The 20315-nt window shown below is 42.3% G+C and overlaps 1 protein-coding gene across 1 annotated transcript in view; it reads right to left on the bottom strand.

Moving 5' to 3' along the window:
• LOC139387404 (neurocan core protein-like) overlaps window positions 1-20315 on the bottom strand; it is a 129100-nt gene that overhangs the window by 37747 nt on the left and 71038 nt on the right. Inside the window, exons 4-12 of the mRNA XM_071133557.1 lie at window positions 16834-17052; window positions 16003-16185; window positions 9677-9851; window positions 9260-9387; window positions 3662-3976; window positions 1100-1249; window positions 897-986; window positions 564-766; window positions 270-423 (exon numbers count right to left, since the gene is read on the bottom strand). Of these exons, the coding sequence (XP_070989658.1) occupies window positions 270-423; window positions 564-766; window positions 897-986; window positions 1100-1249; window positions 3662-3976; window positions 9260-9387; window positions 9677-9851; window positions 16003-16185; window positions 16834-17052 (1617 nt within the window). The remainder of the gene's footprint in view (window positions 1-269; window positions 424-563; window positions 767-896; window positions 987-1099; window positions 1250-3661; window positions 3977-9259; window positions 9388-9676; window positions 9852-16002; window positions 16186-16833; window positions 17053-20315) is intronic.

Genomic DNA, 20315 nt, shown 5'->3' with positions numbered 1-20315 from the left:
CTTATATTCACTGTGGTCCTCTGTAGCTCAGTTGGTAGAGTGTGGCTCTTACAACATCAGTATAGTGGGTTCAATTCCCTGGCCCAGCAGCTATGGGATATGTGAAATGTATGCACAAATGTATGCAAAGTTGCTTTGGATAAAAGATTCAGCGTATTTGTCTTCTCAGCCACAGATCCCTGGTCTTTTGGAAAAAACCTAAATGATGATACATTACTCTCTAGCTGTAAATCTCAGTATCCCAACCAAAATAAAGAAAAAGTACTAACCTGGAGCAGGAGAGCCGGTGGGTACAGCCCCACTGTCTGTCAGAGTCCCTGCTGCACTTCCCTTTCTCTCCCCCTCTGGACTGCCTGTTCCTGGGGTACCTTCTGCCAGGTAGTTCCACGGCTTCCACATGGACTTCACTATCTTGGCCATCACCTTTAGACAGAGGCCACCAAACACCCAATACAATGAATGTACTGTACAGTAAACAATACTAGGGCCAAAAAAGTGGCAATATGCCAAAGTACTTGATGATTCAGTACTTGTAATAAACGGATGTTGTAAAACTGACCAACCTTTCTGTCAGCTGGGGTCGAGGGTGATAGTTCTTCCTGAGTGGTAGTACTTGGGCTGGGGCTGGGTGTGGCTGGAGGTCTGAGGAAAGCTCCAGAGTCAGGGTCCATGTCTCCCAGGTCTCCCCAGGCCAGAGAGCTCTCTCCTGGGCTCAACTGCAGGGTGACATACCCCTCAGAGGACTCTGAGGACCAGGGATCTGTGGCTGAGAAGACAAACATGCTGAATTACAGTAAAAATAATCAACTAAAGCAACCAGTAACTTTGGTCAAAAGTAGTGATCTATACGGTTACAGTAATAGGGTGTAATTTAAGTTGCAAATAATGTTTCTTACAAGAGTGGGCCTCTTCCTCCAGATCAACCAATCCGGTCCAGTTTGAGGGTGTGAGGTCATCCGATGGTGAAAGGTTACGGCTCTCTGTGACTACGAGAGAGAGAGGAGTATTAATGGAGTAAAAATATAATCAAAAGACCTTGTTTCCATTCAACAATGTAAAAAAAAAATACATGAATCTATCCATTCATTTCCAAACCCACCGGTGGTCGGTGTGCCGCTGGTGGTCTCAGTAGCCAGGGCAGGACTGACTGTTCCCAGGTTGTCTGAGTGGCTGGAGCCGGTCAGCTGACTCCAAGGCTTCCACAAAGACGTGTAGATCCTAGAGATGGGTCCTGGCTTCTTCACGTTCCCTGTGAGGCACAATGAGAGTCAATGACTGACTAATTCAGTCCAGCTTCATTCTGAATGATTAATTTTGTGCAGTTTCAATCTGAATGATTCATTTAGTGCAGCTTCATTCTGAATGATTCATTTAGTGTAGTTTCAATCTGAATGATTCATTCAGTGCAGCTTCATTCTGAATGATTCATTTAGAGTAGTTTCAATCTGAATGATTCTTTCATTGCAGCTTCATTCTGAATGATTCATTTAGTTTAGCTTCAATCTGAATGATTAATTCAGTGCAGCTTCATTCTGAATGATTCATTTAGTGCAGCTTCATTCTGAATGATTCTTTCATTGCAGCTTCATTCTGACAGAAACACATTCCTCATGCTTTACCTCAAGGAGAAAGCGGACAGATGTCCAAGTTAAATCACATGCCAGTAAATATACGATGAGACCATAAGGAATTGTAAAGTATGCATGCACAGGAGATGCTAAAAGCCTATGAATGAACAATGACCAAGAATGTACGGACAGTATTTGCAATGAATTCATGTCTAATAAGGAATAATCTCTCTCCTCCTTCCCTCACTAAAGCCCTCTTTCACTTTCTAGAAGTATATCCAGCAGTACCCTTCTAAAAACGAGACAGGTTAGGCCCAAATGCAGCCATTTTTATCTAAATATCAAATCATTTCTGAGATATAATGAAGTAACTTATTGTGATAGTTTGCAATTAAAATGGTCAAAAAGAAACAAAAAATAGCTTCTTAGCAAAGGGCAATTTTTCCAGCAAGAATTTTTCTAGGACTGTCCAGGAGTGGTCTAAGTGGGGAGTGGAAAACTGAAAACTAGTGAAATGCTTATGTTTCTAGCTCATAACAATGCAGTCAAATGTCTATGAGCTAATTCATTAACTAATTAACCATCCTACCAAAACAGGCAGAAATTTCAGGAGGTCTTGTGTGAGAATGCTAATCATTGACTATAGCTCAGCGTTCAACACCATAGTGCCCTCAAAGCTCATCAATAAGCTCAGGACCCTGGGACTAAACACCTCCCTCTGCAACTGGATCCTAGTCTTCCTGACGGACATCCCCCAGGTGGTAAGGGTAGGTAACAACACATCTGCCACGCTGATTCTCAACACAGGGGTGCGTGCTCAGTCCCCTCCTGTGCTCCCTTTTCACTCATGACTGCACAGCCAGGCACGACTCCAACAGCATCATTAAGTTTGCCGATGACACAACAGTGGTAGGCCCGATCACTGACAACGACGAGACAGCCTATAGAGAGAAGGTTGGAGGCCTGGCCGTGTGGTGCAAGGACAAAAACCTCTCCCTCAACGTGATCAAGACAAAGGAGATGATTGCTGCATTCGAGCAGGTTTTGAGCTTCAAGTTCCTTGGTGTCCACATCACCAACAAACTAACATGGTCCTAGCACACCAAGACAGTCGTGAAGAGGGCACGACAAAACCAATTCCCCCTCAGGAGACTGAAAATATTTGTCATGGGTCCTCAGATCCTCAAAAGTTTCTACAGCTGCAATATCGAGACTGGTTGCATCACTGTCTGGTTTGGCAACTGCTCGGCCTCCGACCTCAAGGTACTACAGAGGGTAGTGCGAACGGCCCAGTACATCACTGGGGCCAAGCTTCCTGCCATCCAGGACCTCTATACCAGGCGGTGTCAGAGGAAGGCACTAAAAATTGTCAAAGACTCCAGCCACCCTAGTCATAGAATGTTCTCTCTGCTACCGCACGGCAAGCGGTACCGGAGTGCCAAGTCTAGGTCCAAGAGGCTTCTAAACAGCTTCTACCCCCAAGCCATAATTTTTTACAATTTGACCTTTATTTAACTAGGGAAGCCAGTTAAGAACAAATTCTTATTTACAATGACAGCCTAGGAACAGTGGGTTAACTACCTTGTTCGGGACAGAACGACAGAATTTTACCTTGTCCGCTCTGGGATTCAATCTAGCAACCTTTCAGTTACAAGCCCAACCACTAGGCTACCTGCCGAACACCTAATCAAATACCCCCTTTTACACTGCTGCTACTCTCTGTTGTTATCATCTATGCATAGTCACTTTAAGAACTCTACCTGCATGTACACATTACCTCAACTAACCGTTGCCCCCGCACATTGACTCTGTACAGGTACCCCCCTGTATATAGTCTCACTATTGTAATTTTACTGCTGCTCTTTAATTACTTGTTACTTGTATCTCTTATTCTTATCCATATTTTTGTATAACTGCATTGTTGGTTAGGGGTTCTTAAGTAAGCATTTCACTGTAAGGTTTACACATGTTGTATTCTGCACATGTGACTAATACAATTTGATTTAATTTGACAAGGTGATTCAGTAGAAATGGTCCGGTCATCATAGCTACACCTTGATCACTTGTAATCCAGATCTGGACTTCATTCTCACCTCTGTAGCAATAGGCGTCATAGAGTGGTATGGCGTCCGTAGCATTGGCTGCTCCGCTGCTGGTTGTGGTTCCATTGGTGTTGGGTACAACGGTCCGGACCCCTGGCTGGTCCCCTCCACAGCCCTGCCTGGGCTGGGTGATAGGGTAGCGGACACTGCCGTCAGAGAGCCAGCCTGGAGCACAGACGTCCAGCCCTGTCCTCCAGGCCAGGTAGAGCTGTCCCACCGTGGCTAATTGTCCCCCCAGGGAGACGCAGCGTTCTGAGGCAGAGGACAGAGACAGACGCCCAGGAACCCAGGAATGAAATACCTCACCTGGACAGAGAGAGAGAGAGAGTGAGATAGAGACAGAGAGAGAGAGAGAGACAGAGAGAGAGGGAGAGAGGGAGAGAGAGAGATTATCGAACTGGCATGGAGGCCACGTGCCCTGATAACATATGAACATGTCAGTTGTGGACCCCCTGGAAGTCCCCCCCCCCCCCCCCCCCCCCCCTAGAAGATGGCACCATGAACAAGGCGGTTGAAGGCCCCCTTGAGGTCAGGACCCTCCCCCCAGATAGCATATGAACACATCAGTTTATGTTCTCTCAGCCTCATGGCAAAATGAGGCTGAGATATACATGATGATATACAACTGCACATATATCTGTCTGCCCAATGGCAAAATGTATAGAATAGCTTGAGATTAGCTATACAACTGCACATATGACAGTCATGTGACAGTGTTGATGCCCATTCTGTGTTCTTTTTTTCTCCTTTTTCTCCTGCACATATGACAGTCATGTGACAGTGTTGATGCCCATTCTGTGTTCTTTTTTTCTCCTTCGCCTGCTCCATGGCAAAATGTGTAGAATTGCAGAAAATTCCCTGTAAAGATATCCTACAGTGATTGTTGAAATGTTCATGTTGAAAAGTGTATATCCCAAGTAAAAATACAGCAAAATACACACACTAAAGGATAGAAAAACATATTTTGAACAAAATAGTGTTCTTTAGACATACAGTAAGTGCAAACTTCAAGGAGAAAGACATTCAAAGAGTTGGTCTGATGGTGTTGGTCTGATGGAGTTGGTCTTATGGTGCTGGTCTGATGGAGTTGGTCTGATGGATTTGGTCTGATGGAGTTGGTCTTATGGTGTTGGTCTGATGGAGTTGGTCTTATGGTGTTGGTCTTATGGCGTTGGTCTAATGGAGTTGGTCTGATGGTGTTGGTCTGATGGTGTTGGTCTTATGGCGTTGGTCTAATGGAGTTGGTCTTATGGTGTTGGTCTTATGGTGTTGGTCTTATGGCGTTGGTCTAATGGAGTTGGTCTGATGGTGTTGGTCTGATGGTGTTAGTCTAATAGAGTTGGTCTGATGGTGTTGGTCTGATGGAGTTGGTCTGATGGTGTTGGTCTGATGGAGTTGGTCTGATGGTGTTGGTCTGATGGAGTTTGTCTGATGGATTTGGTCTGATGAAGTTGGTCTGATGGATTTGGTCTGATGGAGTTTGTCTGATGGTGTTGGACTGATGGAGTTGGTCTGATGGATTTGGTCTGATGGAGTTGGTCTGATGGAGTTTGTCTGATGGATTTGGTCTGATGAAGTTGGTCTGATGGATTTGGTCTGATGGTGTTGGTCTGATGGATTTGGTCTGATGGATTTGGTCTGATGGTATTGGTCTGATGGATTTGGTCTGATGGAGTTGGTCTGATGGTGTTGGTCTGATGGAGTTGTTCTGATGGTGTTGGTCTGATGGATTTGGCCTGATGGAGTTGGTCTGATGGAGTTGGTCTGATGGAGTTGGTCTGATGGATTTGGTCTGATGGTGTTGGTCTGATGGATTTGGTCTGATGAAGTTGGTCTGATGGATTTGGTCTGATGGTGTTGGTCTAATGGTGTTGGTCTGATGGTGTTGTTCTGATGGGAAGTTGTGATGTCATCAGCCTATAGAGAACAAAAGAGGAAAAGCCACCCCTCACTTGTGCTATGTCATGACTGACCTGGTCCACCTATTGAGATGTTGGTTAAGTAAATCAGGTGTTAAATTAGGTGAAAAGGAGACTGGAGTCCTACTTTACAGTTTTTTACAATCACTTCGGCACAAATTTCAGAACCTTGATATCATTTTTCAAAACTATAGACACAAAACTCACAACTGATGATCAAAATGAATCAACATTTTACAAAACTCAACACTTTTTCCAATTGCTTGGATACAATACACATAGCGCTAAGATAATTTGTTCATTGAACTAAAATCACCTGTTCAAAATGACACAACTTAATATCATAAAAGTGTTACCTTTTCAAAATGCAATTCACACATCTGAGATGACTGTCTATTCATTTCATTACAATGATCTAACTATCAATTTCTACAACTGCTCAAAATGATAGTAACTGTTGCATTACACTTAATGCATAGTTTTATGGAAATTGACTAACAATATTCCATGTTTAGATCATGGAAGTTCCAGGGTAACGAGATCCATTGATACCAATTACTGTGGAACATCAACCAATTGGACTACATCATCTATGGATGTAATATTGCATCATCATTCTTTATTAGACACTGTTTCTATGGTCCCATGTACCACTTTTCCAGACCATGTTTTCAGATTTGACATTACTGTACACTCACCGGCCACTTTATTAGGTACACCTATCTAGTACTGGGTAGGACCCCTTTTTGCTTCCACAACAGCCTGCACACCACTGTTTTAAATGACTGTTATTTGAGCATTTGTGTCCTTTCTGTTAGCTTGAATGAGTCTGGACATTCTCCTCTGACCTCTCTCATTAACAAGGTGTTTTTGCCCACAGAACTCACTGAATGTGTTTTGTTTATCGCACCATTCTCTGTAAACTCTGGAGACTGTAGTGCGTAAAAATCCCACGAGGGCAGCTGTTTCTGAGATGCTGGAACCACCATTAGTGGCACCAACAATCATACCACGATCAAAGTTGCTTAGATTACGCATCTTGCCCGTTCTAATGTTTGATAGAACAACAACTAAAGCTCTCTACTCTATGTACTCTTCATATTGAGTTGCAGGCAGCCACATTATTTGCTGTTCGAAGGAGCAGGCTATTTTCTTTAACACCTAATTAAGTGTATGTATACAGGCCCTTGTAATTGCTTTTGTGGTCAAAGGAATGGCAGGGGACTAGCACCCCTTCTGAGAGGTGGTTGTGGGCCTCATTTGAGAGGTGTGGGGGAACGTGGTAGAGCACAAGGCTAGGGACCAAGACAGCGGCAGCATCAGCAAAGAGTGTCCAATGAAATCCGAGCAATAGTTGTAGACCATGTCGTAAATCATGGCATGACAATGACTGAGGCAGCTACAATGATTCAACCAAACCTCAGAAGATCAACCGTGGCCTCAATCATCAAAACTTTCCGCAATGAGAACCGTTAAATCTTCAGCATGAACTAAACATTAGACTACTCTCAATTGTCAAATGACTGTATACTGCATGCCAATGTGTACCACGGAGTAGGTGATGTGACTAAATGTGTTCTTACTGTAATTTTCCCTGTAGAATTGAGACTAGGCCAAATCGGGGAGGCAAAGGCAAAATTCTGACTGACCAACAAGAGCGGGCTGTGGTCAATTTGGTTCGGGTCAGAAATGATATTCGCTTTACAGAAATTCACCAGCACATCTTGGACAATGATATGTTCAACAATGTGGAAGCCATAAGTTTGCCGACTATTGCGCACATGCTGAAAAGGCACCAGGTGTCTCTAAAACAGCTGTACCGTGTGCCTTTTGAAAGAAATGCAGACAGAGTGAAGCAACTGAGGACTGAGTATGCTCAGGTATGTTCAGTTTCAAGATGCCTGTTGTGAAAAATTCCCCAAAAATTCTACATCATTGTAAGCAGTAATTCTCTTTCTAAAATGTATTTTTAGAGGGTGATGGAGCTGGATGCTGAAGAAAACTGTCACAAATTCCTATTTTTGGATGAGGCAGGCTACAACCTGTCCAAGACAAGGAAGAGAGGCCAGAATTTCATTGGCCCGTGGGCAACCATCCAAGTCCCTGGACAGCGTGGGGGCAAACATCACCAAGTGTGCGGCTATATCAGAAGATGGTGTAGTGGGACGCAGACCTCGTATTGGATCATATAATGCAGCTCTCCTTGTAACCTTCTTTGATGAGCTAAAGCAGGTCTGTAGAGCTGATTGTTGACCTATGTCACGTGTGGAATAATGTCAGGTTCCACCATGCTCAAATGGTGCAAGCATGGTTTCAGGCCCATCCACAATTTACCACCCTGTACTTACCCCCATACTCTCCTTTCCTTAACCCAATTGAGGAATTTTTCTCCACATGGAGGTGGAAGGAATATGATAGGCGCACTCATGAACAAGCCACCCTTCTCCAGGCTATGGATGACGCATGCAATGACATCACAGCAGACCAGTGTCAGGCCAGGATTCGCCATGCCCGAAGAGTCTTCCCTAGATGTTTAGCTAATGAAAACATCCATTGTGATGTGGATGAGAACCTGTGGCCAAATCCACAAGACAGGGTTGATGGAAATATAGAAGTACAGTAATCAATCATTTGTTTTGCTTTTTACAGTAAGCCAGGTGAGGAACACTGCAGTTGACATCTGGTTTTTACAGTAAGCCAGGTGAGGAACACTGCAGTTGACATCTGGTTTTTACAGTAAGCCAGGTGAGGAACACTGCAGTTGACATCTGGTTTTTACAGTAAGCCAGGTGAGGAACACTGCAGTTGACATTTTACTGTCGATTTTTTTATTTTTTGTAGCTAATAGTTTTTGCTTTGATTCAAAGAAATTTTAGAGTATTTCTTAAAAAATTGTCAGATTTTGTTCAATTACTCCACTGTGCCTGTAGTATTCCCTATACTAGTCCTTTTACAGTGCAGTTGACGTTTTACTGTATTTTTTTTGTGTAGCAAATTCAAATTACAACTATGTTGTCATTTTATTGTATTTCTTTGATAAATTTCAGATTTTGTTCAATGTTCCACTGTGTCTGTAGTATGCTCTACTAGTCCTTTTACAGTGATGTATTTATGTGTAGTACCATAATTAAACATGTATCACATATTTTGTACTCCAATATTTAATGATTGTACAAACAACTACACAGTGAAACGATCGGTATCTTGTGTGTGGGTGATCTGAATTAATGTTCCTATGGTATTTCATGATAACTTAGTTATTTGAAACAATGATTCTGCAAGTGCAAGATTTTTTTAAAGATATGAATACACAATGTAATGTTTTGAACATTGGACAGCCTGTGTTACAAGTGATGACCATTTTGAGTTTTGTGTCTAGAAAAATGACCACAAGGTTCTGAAATTAGTGCTAAAATGATTGCAAAAAACTGTAAAGCAGCAATTATTTTTCTCAATCTCATGGCAAACCCCCTGTCCCCACCCCTTACCCGCCCCAAAAGTATAACAATCTGTACGGAGGGGAGACCACTGGAGGTAGGTGCGCCGAGGCATAGATTTGGTAGTCCAGCCCTGCAATCAGAAGTGGACGTGAGATGTGTGAGATGTGTGTGTGTGTGTGTGTGTGTGTGAGATGTGTGTGTGTGTGTGTGTGTGTGTGTGTGTGTCTTACCCTCCAGTTCCCTGCTGAAACAGTAGACATCGAACAGCTCATTAGCATCTCTTTTCCCATAATTCCTCACACCAGATGAGTATTCCTGGTGTCCATAGCAACCAAGCTCTGGTGACTGGATAGGATAGCTGTGGAGATAGCATTATTAGGATCAGAGCCAGAGGAAACTAGCCTGCACTCCAATGTTAAAACTATCAAACAATGGTTGTCCCCCAAACAGAATGTAGTCTGAGTTTTTCAAAAAGTGAGTGTTTGGGTGTGACTGGGGCAGCTCTGTATGTATGTATGTATGTATGTATGTATGTATGTCTGTCTGTCTGTCTGTCTGTCTGTCTGTCTGTCTGTCTGTCTGTCTGTCTGTCTGTCTGTCTGTCTGTCTGTCTGTCTGTCTGTCTGTCTGTCTGTGTTTGTCCTCACCGGACAGTCTGGTCAGAGAGCCATCCGGCAGCACAGTTGGAGTAACCGTCATGGAATGCTGCCCACAGCTGGTTGGGCGTGGCGATGAGGGCGGAGTTCTCCTGACAGGCCCACTTAGCGTCATCAAATGAGAGGGCGTAACGGTCGCTAGGAGACCAGTAATGGAATACCACACCTGAGGAGAGAGACGGTGAGGTGACGGACAGACACATTCTCTCTCTCTTTGCCTCTCTCTCTCTGCCTCTCAATTCAATTCAAGGGGCTTCATTGGCATGGAAACATGTGTTAACATTGCCAAAGCCAGTGAGGTAGATAATATTCAAACGTGAAATAAACAATAAAAATGAACAGTCAACATTACACTCTCAGAAGTTCCAAAACAATAAAGACATTACAAATGTCATATTATATATATATATATATATATATATATATATATATATATATATTATATACAGTGTTGTAACGATATACAAATGGTTAAAGCACAAAAGGGAAAATAAATAAACATAAATATGGGTTGTATTTACAATGGTGTTTGTTCTTCACTGGTTTACCTTTTCTTGTGCAACAGGTCACACATCTTGCTGCTATGATGGCACACTGTGGTATTTCACCCAGTAGATATGGGAGTTTATCACAATCGGGTTTGTTTTCAAATTCTTTGTGGATCTGTGTAATCTGAGGGAAATATGTGTCTCTAATATGGTCATACATTGAACAGGAGGTTAGGAAGTGCAGCTCAGTTTCCACCTCATTTTGTGGGCAGTGTGCACATAGCCTGTCTTCTCTTGAGAGCCAGGTCTGCCTACGGCGGCCTTTCTCAATAGCAAGGCTATGCTCACTGAGTCTGTACATAGACCAAGCTCTCCTTAAGTTTGGGTCAGTCACAGTGGTCAGGTATTCTGCCACTGTGTACTCTCTGTTTAGGGCCAAATAGCATTCTAGTTTGCTATGTTTTTTTTGTTAATTCTTTCCAATGTGTAAAGTAATTATCTTTTTGTTTTCTCATTATTTTGTTGGGTCTAATTGTGTTGCTGTCCTGGGGCTCTGTGGGGTGTATTTGTGTTTGTGAACAGAGCCCCAGGACCCACTTGCTTAGGGGACTCTTCTCCAGATTCATCTCTCTGTAGGTGATGGCTTTGTTATGGAAGGTTCGGGAATCGCTTCCTTTTAGATGGTTGTAGAATTTAACGTCTCTTTTCTGGATTTTGATAATTAGCGGGTGTCAGCCTAATTCTGCTCTGCATGCATTATTTGGTGTTTTACGTTGTACACAGGGGATATTTTTGCAGAATTCTGCATGCAGAGTCTCAATTTAGTGTTTGTCCCATTTGTGAATTCTTGGTTGGTGAGCAGACCCCAGACCTCACAAACATAAAGGGCAATGGGTTCCATAACTGATTCAAGTATTTTTAGACAGATCCTAATTGCTATGTCAAATTTGATGTTCATTTTGATGGCATAGAAGGCCCTTCTTGCGTTGTCTCTCAGATCGTTCACAGCTTTGTGGAAGTTACCTGTGACGCTGATGTTTAGCCTGAGGAAAGTATCGTTTTTTGTGTGCTCTAGGGCAACAGTGTCTAGATGGAATTTGTATTTGTGGTCCTGGCAACTGGAGCTTTTTTGGAACACCATTATTTTTGTCTTAGTGAGATTTACTGTCAGGGCCCAGGTCTGACAGAATCTGTGCTGAAGATCTAAGTGCTGCTGTAGGCCCTCCTTGGTTTTATTTATTTATTTTTTACTTAACCTTTATTTAACTAGGCAAGTCAGTTGGGGACAGAAGCACCAGCTCAGCAGCAAACAGTAGAAATGTGAAAGGTTCTAGTACGGTGAGACCGGGTGCTGCAGACTGTTCTAGTGTCCTAGCCAATTTGCCAAGCTGCCAAGCTGCATCCCTGTCTCACCCCACGGACCTGTGGAAAGAAATGTGTGTGTTTTTCCCCCAACACCACTTTCCATGAATTTTTATAGCAGGCCCCATGCCAAATTTAGTCGAAGTTTTTTGAAATCAAAAAAGCATGAGACTTTGCCTTTGCCTTTGTTTTGGTTTGTTTGTTTGTCAATTAGAGTGTGCAGGGTGAATGATTGGTCTGTCGTACGGTAATTTGGTAAAAAGCCAATTTGACATTTTCTCAGTACATTGTTTTCAATTAGGAAATGTGAGGATTTTTCGAAGGTTGCTGTTGACACATCTCACGGTAGTTATTGGGGTCAAATTTCTCTCTAGTTTTGTTGATTGGGTTGATCAGTCCTTGGTTCCAAATATTGGGTAATATGCCAGAGCTGAGGATGATGTTAAAGAGTTTAAGTATAGCTAATTGGAATTTGAGGTGTGTATATTTTATCATTTTGGATACCATCAATCCCACAGGTCTTTTTGGGTTGGAGGGTTTGTATTTTGTCCTGTAGTTCATTCAATGTAATTGGAGAATCCAGTGGGTTCTGTTCATCTTTCATAGTTGATTCTAAGATTCGTATTTGATCATGTATATGTTTTTACAGTATGTTCTTTGTTATAGAGCCAAAAAGATTGGAGAAGTGCTTTATTCTTACATTTCCATTTTGGATAGATAACTCTTCTTGTTGTTGTTTGTTTAAGAGTTTTCCTATTTTCCCAGAAGTAGTTAGATTCTATGGATTCTTCAATTACATTAAGCTTATTTCTGACGTGCTGTTCCTTCTTTTTCCGTAGCGTATTTATGTATTGTTTTATCTCTCTCTCTCTCTCTCTCTCTCTCTCTCTCTCTCTCTCTCTCTCTCTCTCTCTCTCTCTCTCTCTCTCTCTCTCTCTCTCTCTCTCTCTCTCTCTCTCTCTCTCTCTCTCTCTCTCTCTCTCTCTCTTTTTCTTACTCTCTTTTTCTTACTCTCTTTATCTCTCTATCTCTCCCCCTTCTATTTTCTTTCTTGATCAACACCACCCGGACACACACATACAGTGACTCTATTCACAAAAAATAAATAAGTACTCTATTCACTAGGGGCTGTTTTAGCAGGGTTCCTGCATGAAACAGCCACACACAGGTTTGTGTTGCGATGCCAAGTGTGTCCTTGTCTCAGCCAAACAGATGGGAGCTTGTATAAGCAATTAAATCATTAGGATGTTAATTCACTCATGAAGGTCACCCAATGAAATGTTACTCTCCATGTGGCAGTGTAAGACACTAAATGAGATGCTAATATCAACATTGGAATGTAGCCACGATGTTACAGTATGTGGAGTATTTTCTAAGCAGGAGATGTGTTCTCGCTTGGGTTCATTCCTCTGCATTTACAAATTCAAATTTAAATGGCTTTATCAGATAATGGAAAGGGTTACCACATACATTGCCAAAGGAAACACATAGACACATATCAAATCAATGATGACGCAGATATATAATAATAATAATAATAATAATAATAATAACACTAGGAAAAAAAATAATACTCAATGAGTAATAACATTTAACAGGACACTTAATTAAGGACAATGATGAAATAGTACATACTATTATATATATTTAAAAAGTAGGGTTAAATCATGCACATCAGATGCAGTATATACAGGGGCAGTCGGAAGTTTGCATACACCTTAGCCAAATATATTTAAACTCAGTTTTTCACAATTCCTGACATTTAATCCTACTAAAGATTCCCTGTCTTAGGTCAGTTAGGATCACCAATTTATTTTAAGAATGTGAAATAGTAGAGAGAATTATTTATTTCAGCTTTTATTTTTTTTCATCACATTCAAAGTGGGTCAGAAGTTTACATACACTCAATTAGTATTTTGTAGCATTGCCTTTAAATTGTTTAACTTGGGTCAAATGTTTCAGTTAGCCTTCCACAAGCTTCCCACAAGTTGGGTGCATTTTGGCCCATTCCTCCTGACAGAGCTAGTGTATCTGAGTCAGGTTTGTAGGCCTCCTTGCTCACACAGGCTTTTTCAGTTCTGCCCACAAATATTATATAGGATTGAGGTCAGGGCTTTGTGATGGCCACTCCAATACCTTGACTTTATTGTCCTTAAGCCATTTTGCCACAACTTTGGAAGTATGCTTGTGGGATCATTGTCCATTTGGAAGACCCATTTGCCACCAAGCTTTAATTTCCTGACTGATGTCTTGAGATGTTGCTTCAATATATCCACATAATTTTACTTTCTCATTATGCCATCTATTTTGTGAAGTGCACCAGTCCCTCCTGCAGCAAAGCACCACCACAACATGATGCTGCCACCCCTGTGCTTCACAGTTGGGATGTTGTTCTTCGGCTTGCAAGCCTCCCCCTTTTTCCTCCAAACATAACAATGGTCATTATGGCCAAACAGTTCTATTTTTGTTTCATCAGACCAGACGACATTTCTCCAAAAAGTACGATCTTTGTCCCCATGTGCTGTTGTAAACCGTAGTCTGTCTTTTTATGGCGGTTTTGGAGCAGTGGCTTATTCCTTGCTGAGTGGCCTTTCAGGTTATGTCGATATAGGACTCGTTTTACTGTGGATATAGATACTTTAGTACCCGTTTCCTCCAGCATCTTCACAAGGTCCTTTGCTGTTGTTCTGGGATTGATTTGCACTTTTCGCACCAAAGTACGTTCACCTCTAGGAGACAGAACACGTCTCCTTCCTGAGCGGTATGACGGCTGTGTGGTCCCATGGTGTTTATATTTTCAGATTATTGTTTGTATAGATGAATGTGGTACCTTCAGGTGGTTGGAAATTGTTCCCAAGGATGAAGCAGATCTGTAGAGGTGTACAATTTTTTTTCTGACACCTTGGCTGATTTCTTTTGATTTTCCCATGATGTCAAGCAAAGAGGCACTGAGTATCTCAAACAGGCCAATAGAAATAAAAGATTAGGATGGGCAAAAGAACACAGATACTGGACAGAGGAACTCTGCCTAGAAGGCCAGCATCCCGGAGTCACCTCTTCACTGTTGACGTTGAGACTGATGTTTTGCGGGGACTATTTTATGAAGCTGCCAGTTGAGGACTTGTAAGGTGTCTGTTTCTCAAACTAGATACTCTACTGTACTTGTCCTCTTGCTCAGTTGTGCACCGGGGCCTCCCGCTTCTCTTTCTGTTCTGGTTAGAGCCAGTTTGCGCTGTTCTGTGAAGGGAGTCGTTGTACGAGATCTTCAGTTTCTTGGCAGTTTCTCGCATGGATAAGCCTTCATTTCTCAGATGAAGACATTTTCTGGCCATTTTGAGCCTGTAATCGAAACTACAAATGCTGGCGCTCCAGATACTCAACTAGTCTAAAGAAGGCCTGTTGTATTGGTTATTTAATCAGCACAACAGTTTTCAGCTGTGCTAACATAATTGCAAAATGGTTTTCTAATGATCAATCAGCATTTTAAAATGATTAGCTAACACAACGTGCCATTGGAACACAGGAGTGATGGTTGCTGATAATGGGCCTATGTAGATATTCCATTTTTTTTTTTTAAATGCCGTTTCCAGCTACAATAGTCATTTACAACATTAACAATGCCTATACTGTATTTCTGATCAAGTTGATGTTATTTTAATGGACAAAAAATGTGCTTTTCAATTAAAACACAAGGACATTTCTAAGTGACTTTTGAACTTTTGAACGGTAGTGTTTATAAACATATACTACATCTGATGTTCATGATATAGCCCTACTTTTAGATGATTATAAAACTACACTGTTTGACAACCCAATAGGTTTATTCAGAACAGATCAATCTGAAACCATCTGTGTGTTTTTAGCTGCATTTCATGGAAGAGCAGTCACAGGCCAGTTGTCATTGGTATTCAATCCATGCACTTAATTACAGTGTTACGGACTATTGGCCTGTTAATATGAACCCATAATGAAAATACAAAGAGAAGCAGAGTGTAATATTGGGATACAAACTCCAAATTGAATACATTTCAACTCTATATCTGACATGGTACAGGTGGCTTATTTTTTTGCCCATAACCAAGTGTGTGAGGTGTATACTTTTCTTCAAATTAGATTTGTTTAATACTCACAAGAATCTGCCCTGATATAGTAAAAGGTTATCAAGTAAAAGGTCACAATTGCCCACTGAGGTGTCTAAGATGTTATTAATGATAATTTAAAGGGACAAATAGGTTTTTAATCCACAGTATGGATTCCTTTAGCTTATATATAAATATGAATATTTTCAGAAGTATTGATAAAGTCTACTCCAAGGTTGTAGTATTTTACAAAATAAACAAAAGAATTCCCAGACAATACTTATAATACTTGTTGCATACCTATTGGGAACAATCCAGACGTGTTGTATTGTATTGGGGAAAGAACGGATTCTCAGCTTCTGAATCACACCAGCAATGAACCACTCACCTGTGACCACAAGGGGCACTATGTCTCGCTCGTAGTCATCTGCAACCACAATCTGACAATGGTAGGTGCCTGTGTCGTTGCTACGGAGGCCTGAGATCTCCATGGTAGCATTTAGGTTGTTAGCAGCATATCCAAGCAACCTGACCTGGCCAGCGAAAGCCTTATTCACCTTCACCATATCACCTTTGGAAAATAATGAAAAAATAAAACAATTTCTATGAAAGTGTATAGACCTTTTCAACTGTCAAAACAATAACCCTCTCATCATTTTGTCATAACAAATTAAGCGTATTACAAATAGCCAAATATGGCATGTTTAAGTCCATGTTGATTGAAACAAATATCATTGAATCACTAGCTTTAATTTAAAAGAAGCAGGACCATCCATACTAAAGCCTTTTCCCACAGTCAAATTACCTAGTGGCCTCATGGGTGGAATGTTATCAACATTTGTAATAATTTGCTAATTAATAAACATTCTTTTTTTTTTTTTTTACGCTGAAAAATGTCAGTCTTCTGTGATGTATATAAAGTGTAATATTAGGATGAAAACTCAAAATGTAATACATTTCAACTATATCTGACATGGTACAGGTCTCTTCTTTCATTTTTAAGCCCATAACCATGTGCGTGAGGTGTGTACCCTTGCTTCAAAGTAGATTTGTTTAAGACTACCAAAAAACGCTCTGTGTGAACCTGATTTAGCCCACTGGAGTAAAAGGTTAAAGGAAGTGAATAAAACCGCTCAACACCGAACCCCATGGAGGAAGTTAGTGAATGACCTAAGCTCCACAAAGAGCAAAAGGGTTTAATTCAATTTACATGACTTACCCTTCGCTGAGAGAACCATCTGCTCCAGTGGACCCCCCTCTCCACCCTGCGGTATCCAGGTTCGGGTCCACTGGATGTGGGGAGGCTGGCTGGAAGGGCTGAGCTCACTGGGCTGGAGGGTGAAGACGCAGGGGAGGTGGGCGATGCCAGCCAGGGGCTCTCGTATGGTAGGGTGGGTGACTCTACGCATGTTCACTATGGAGGATGCCTCGCTCATACCTACAGAAAGGAGATACAGGAAGAATGACAGGGTCATGAGTTGAAGGAAGAAAGGAAAAAGAGAAAGAAGGAGAAGAAGTCTCACAGAAATAGATTTCACTCCTATGGGTACATCTAACATGGCTGCCTGTCCACCCACCACAGAACATTTCTCTTGAATGGTATTTTCCCATCTAGTAATTCTATTTCTATGGAAGGTCTTCAGCGTTCTGTCAGTAGAGGAGGAAGGGTTAATGTGACAAGGACATGTTCTGTCAGTCTGGTCTATTGAGAGAGCAGAAGACGAATGAGAGGACCTGAGATTCCAGGGAGGCATCTGTTAGTTAACCAGACTGAGATTCATTAGCAGCATAACACCACTCAGGGAACGTTCCAGAAACCAAGAAAAACTCCAGTCCCAATCCACCACCGTGTAGAGTCACAGACATTTGCAGACATGCACGGTACGCACGCACACAAACACACACAGACACACTCATACATACATACATACAAACATACACACACATGCACCCGCACACACACACACATTTGACAATTGGCTGGCTAGACAGATAATTAATTCAAATTTCAGTATGTTAATTTCATCACACTCATATCTGCACTCACACCTGCTCTCCAGTCACTCTCTCTCTCTCTTTCTCTTGCCCACTCCCTCTTTTTGTCTCACCATCTCTCTGTTTCTATCCCCCTGCTATCTTCCTCTCCTCTATCTGCCCCTACAGTCGCCTATCTCTATCCCCCACTCTGTCCTTTCCTCTCTTTTTGATTGGATGTAAAAGGGTCTTGGACGGTGTTGTCGCGCAAAGCGTCAGGGTTCATCGCTCTGCAGATAGGTATCAGTAATTCACTCAGTCCAGTTGCCATGAGATACAGCCTCAGGGTAACCATGGAAACATGAATACCGGTAAAGACTACCTACCAACCCCTCCCCCCTCCACCCCACTCATCTTTCTGACTTCCCCCCTAAATCATCACCATCTGGTAGAAATACAGTTCCTACCTTCTAACAAAAACGATTATATTTTAGGGGGATTTTTTTATTCTGAAATGATTTCTCTGAAGGCCCTCCTTACTCACTCTACATAGTCATGTTTTGGAGAACATAGTACTAGTGTACCTAAAATATTTTAATTTAACATTTTAAAAAGTGATACCTTAACATGGGTGTTTGCCATCAGTCTCAACACAAGACATCTACAAACACCATGGTAGTTATCCGGTAGGGCTGTGACTTAAGTCTGCTCATCTGTAACACTAAGATAAACACGCAGCATATCGACCAGAACAGTCAAGTCTCAAGATCCTTAGGTCAACTAAACTCCAATTTGTTTTGGGATTTTTCTTCAGATTTTTGCACGTCCTTTTGTGTTCCCTTTCAATTTCACCTCCTTTCTCAAACACATCAATTTTCTACATATTTAAAACAAATGTGGGCCTAAAGGGGAAAACGCTGTATGAAAAAACAAAGGTTTATTTTGCCCGGTGTTGGAATAATGTGTTTAAGCCGCATGGTTGGGAGGGATGGTGGGTGGAATCCCCAGAAGATATCTCCCATCTCCATTTAGATTGGAATGTTTTCACAAGCGGAACCCCCCTAGAGAGAATCCACATGTCTGTGTTCTGAAAGCATGATGCCGCTTCAACCCAAACCAGACGTAATCACAAACACTGTTTGGTCTTGAGAGGGGGGGGGGGGGGGGGGGGGGGGGGGGGGGGGGGGGGGGGGGGGGGGCAGAGAGAAGGAGAGTGGGGGGGGGGGGGTGGGGGGGGGGGCAGAGAGAGAGAAGGAGAGTGAGGGGGAGAGAGAGAGAAGGAGAGTGAGGGGGAGAGAGAGAGAAGGAGAGTGAGGGGGAGAGAGAGAGAAGGAGAGTGAGGGGGAGAGAGAGAGAAGGAGAGAACAGACTGACAAAGACAGATATGTATTTTAGTTTTTCCTAGCCGCTGTGCTTCTACATCTGCATTGCATGCGGTTTAGGGTTTTAGGCTGGGTTTTTGTTTAAGCACTTTGTGACATCTGCTGAAGTGTAGAAGGGCCTTTATAAATACATTTGATTGAGGTAACCTCTGTGAATGAAAAAAAAACGCAAGAAGTATGGAAATGACAGCAAAAACAAAAGAAAAGAGGGAGAAAAGAGGGAGAGTTCTTAAAAGGGCAACGAGGATGGAGATGACATGGACGACTCTTACTGTCGTTAACAGAGTGCGGTTTATGGTATTCTTGTCTGAGGGGCAAACTATGTACAGTGGGGAGAACAAGTATTTGATACACTGTCGATTTTGCAGGTTTTCCTACTTACACAGCATGTAGAGGTCTGTAATTTTCATCATAGGTACACTTCAACTGTGAGAGACCAATTCTAAAACAAAAATCCAGAAAATCGTATGATTTTTAAGTAATTAATTTGCATTTTATTGCATGACATAAGTATTTGATCACCGACCAAACAGTAAGAATTCCGACTCTCACAGACCTGTTAGTTTTTCTTTAAGAAGCCCTCCCGTTCTCCACTCATTACCTGTATTAACTGCACCTGTTTGAACTTGTTACCTGTATAAAAGACACCTGTCCACACACTCAATCAAACAGACTCCAACCTCTCCACAATGGCCAAGACCAGGGAGCTGTGTAAGGACATCAGGGATAAAATTGTAGACCTGCACAAGGCTGGGATGGGCTACAGGACAATAGGCAAGCAGCTTGGTGAGAAGGCAACAACTGTTGGCGCAATTATTAGAAAATGGAAGAAGTTCAAGATGACGGTCAATCACCCTCAGTCTGGGGCTCCATGCAAGATCTCACCTCGTGGGGAATCAATGATCATGAGGAAGTTGAGGGATTAGCCCAGAACTACACGGCAGGACCTGGTCAATGACCTGAAGAGAGCTGGGACCACAGTCTCAAAGAAAACCATTAGTAACACACTACGCCGTCATGGATTAAAATCCTGCAGCGCACGCAAGGTCCCCTACTCAAGCCAGCGTATGTCCAGGCCCGTCTGAAGTTTACCAATGACCATCTGGATGATCCAGAGGAGGAATGGGAGAAGGTCATGTGGTCTGATGAGACAAAAATAGAGCTTTTTGGTCTAAACTCCACTCGCCTTGTTTGGAGGCAGAAGAAGGATGAGTACAACCCCAAGAACACCATCCTAACCGTGAAGCATGGAGGTGGAAACATCATTCTTTGGGGATGCTTTTCTGCAAAGGGGACAGGACGACAGCACCGTATTGAGGGGAGGATGGATGGGGCCATATATCGC

The sequence above is a fragment of the Oncorhynchus clarkii genome, chromosome 28 (genome assembly GCF_045791955.1).
Source record: "Oncorhynchus clarkii lewisi isolate Uvic-CL-2024 chromosome 28, UVic_Ocla_1.0, whole genome shotgun sequence".
Lineage (NCBI taxonomy): Eukaryota > Metazoa > Chordata > Actinopteri > Salmoniformes > Salmonidae > Oncorhynchus > Oncorhynchus clarkii.
The sequence above is the reverse complement of the archived record's forward strand: the minus strand, read 5'-3'. Positions and strand labels throughout refer to the sequence as shown.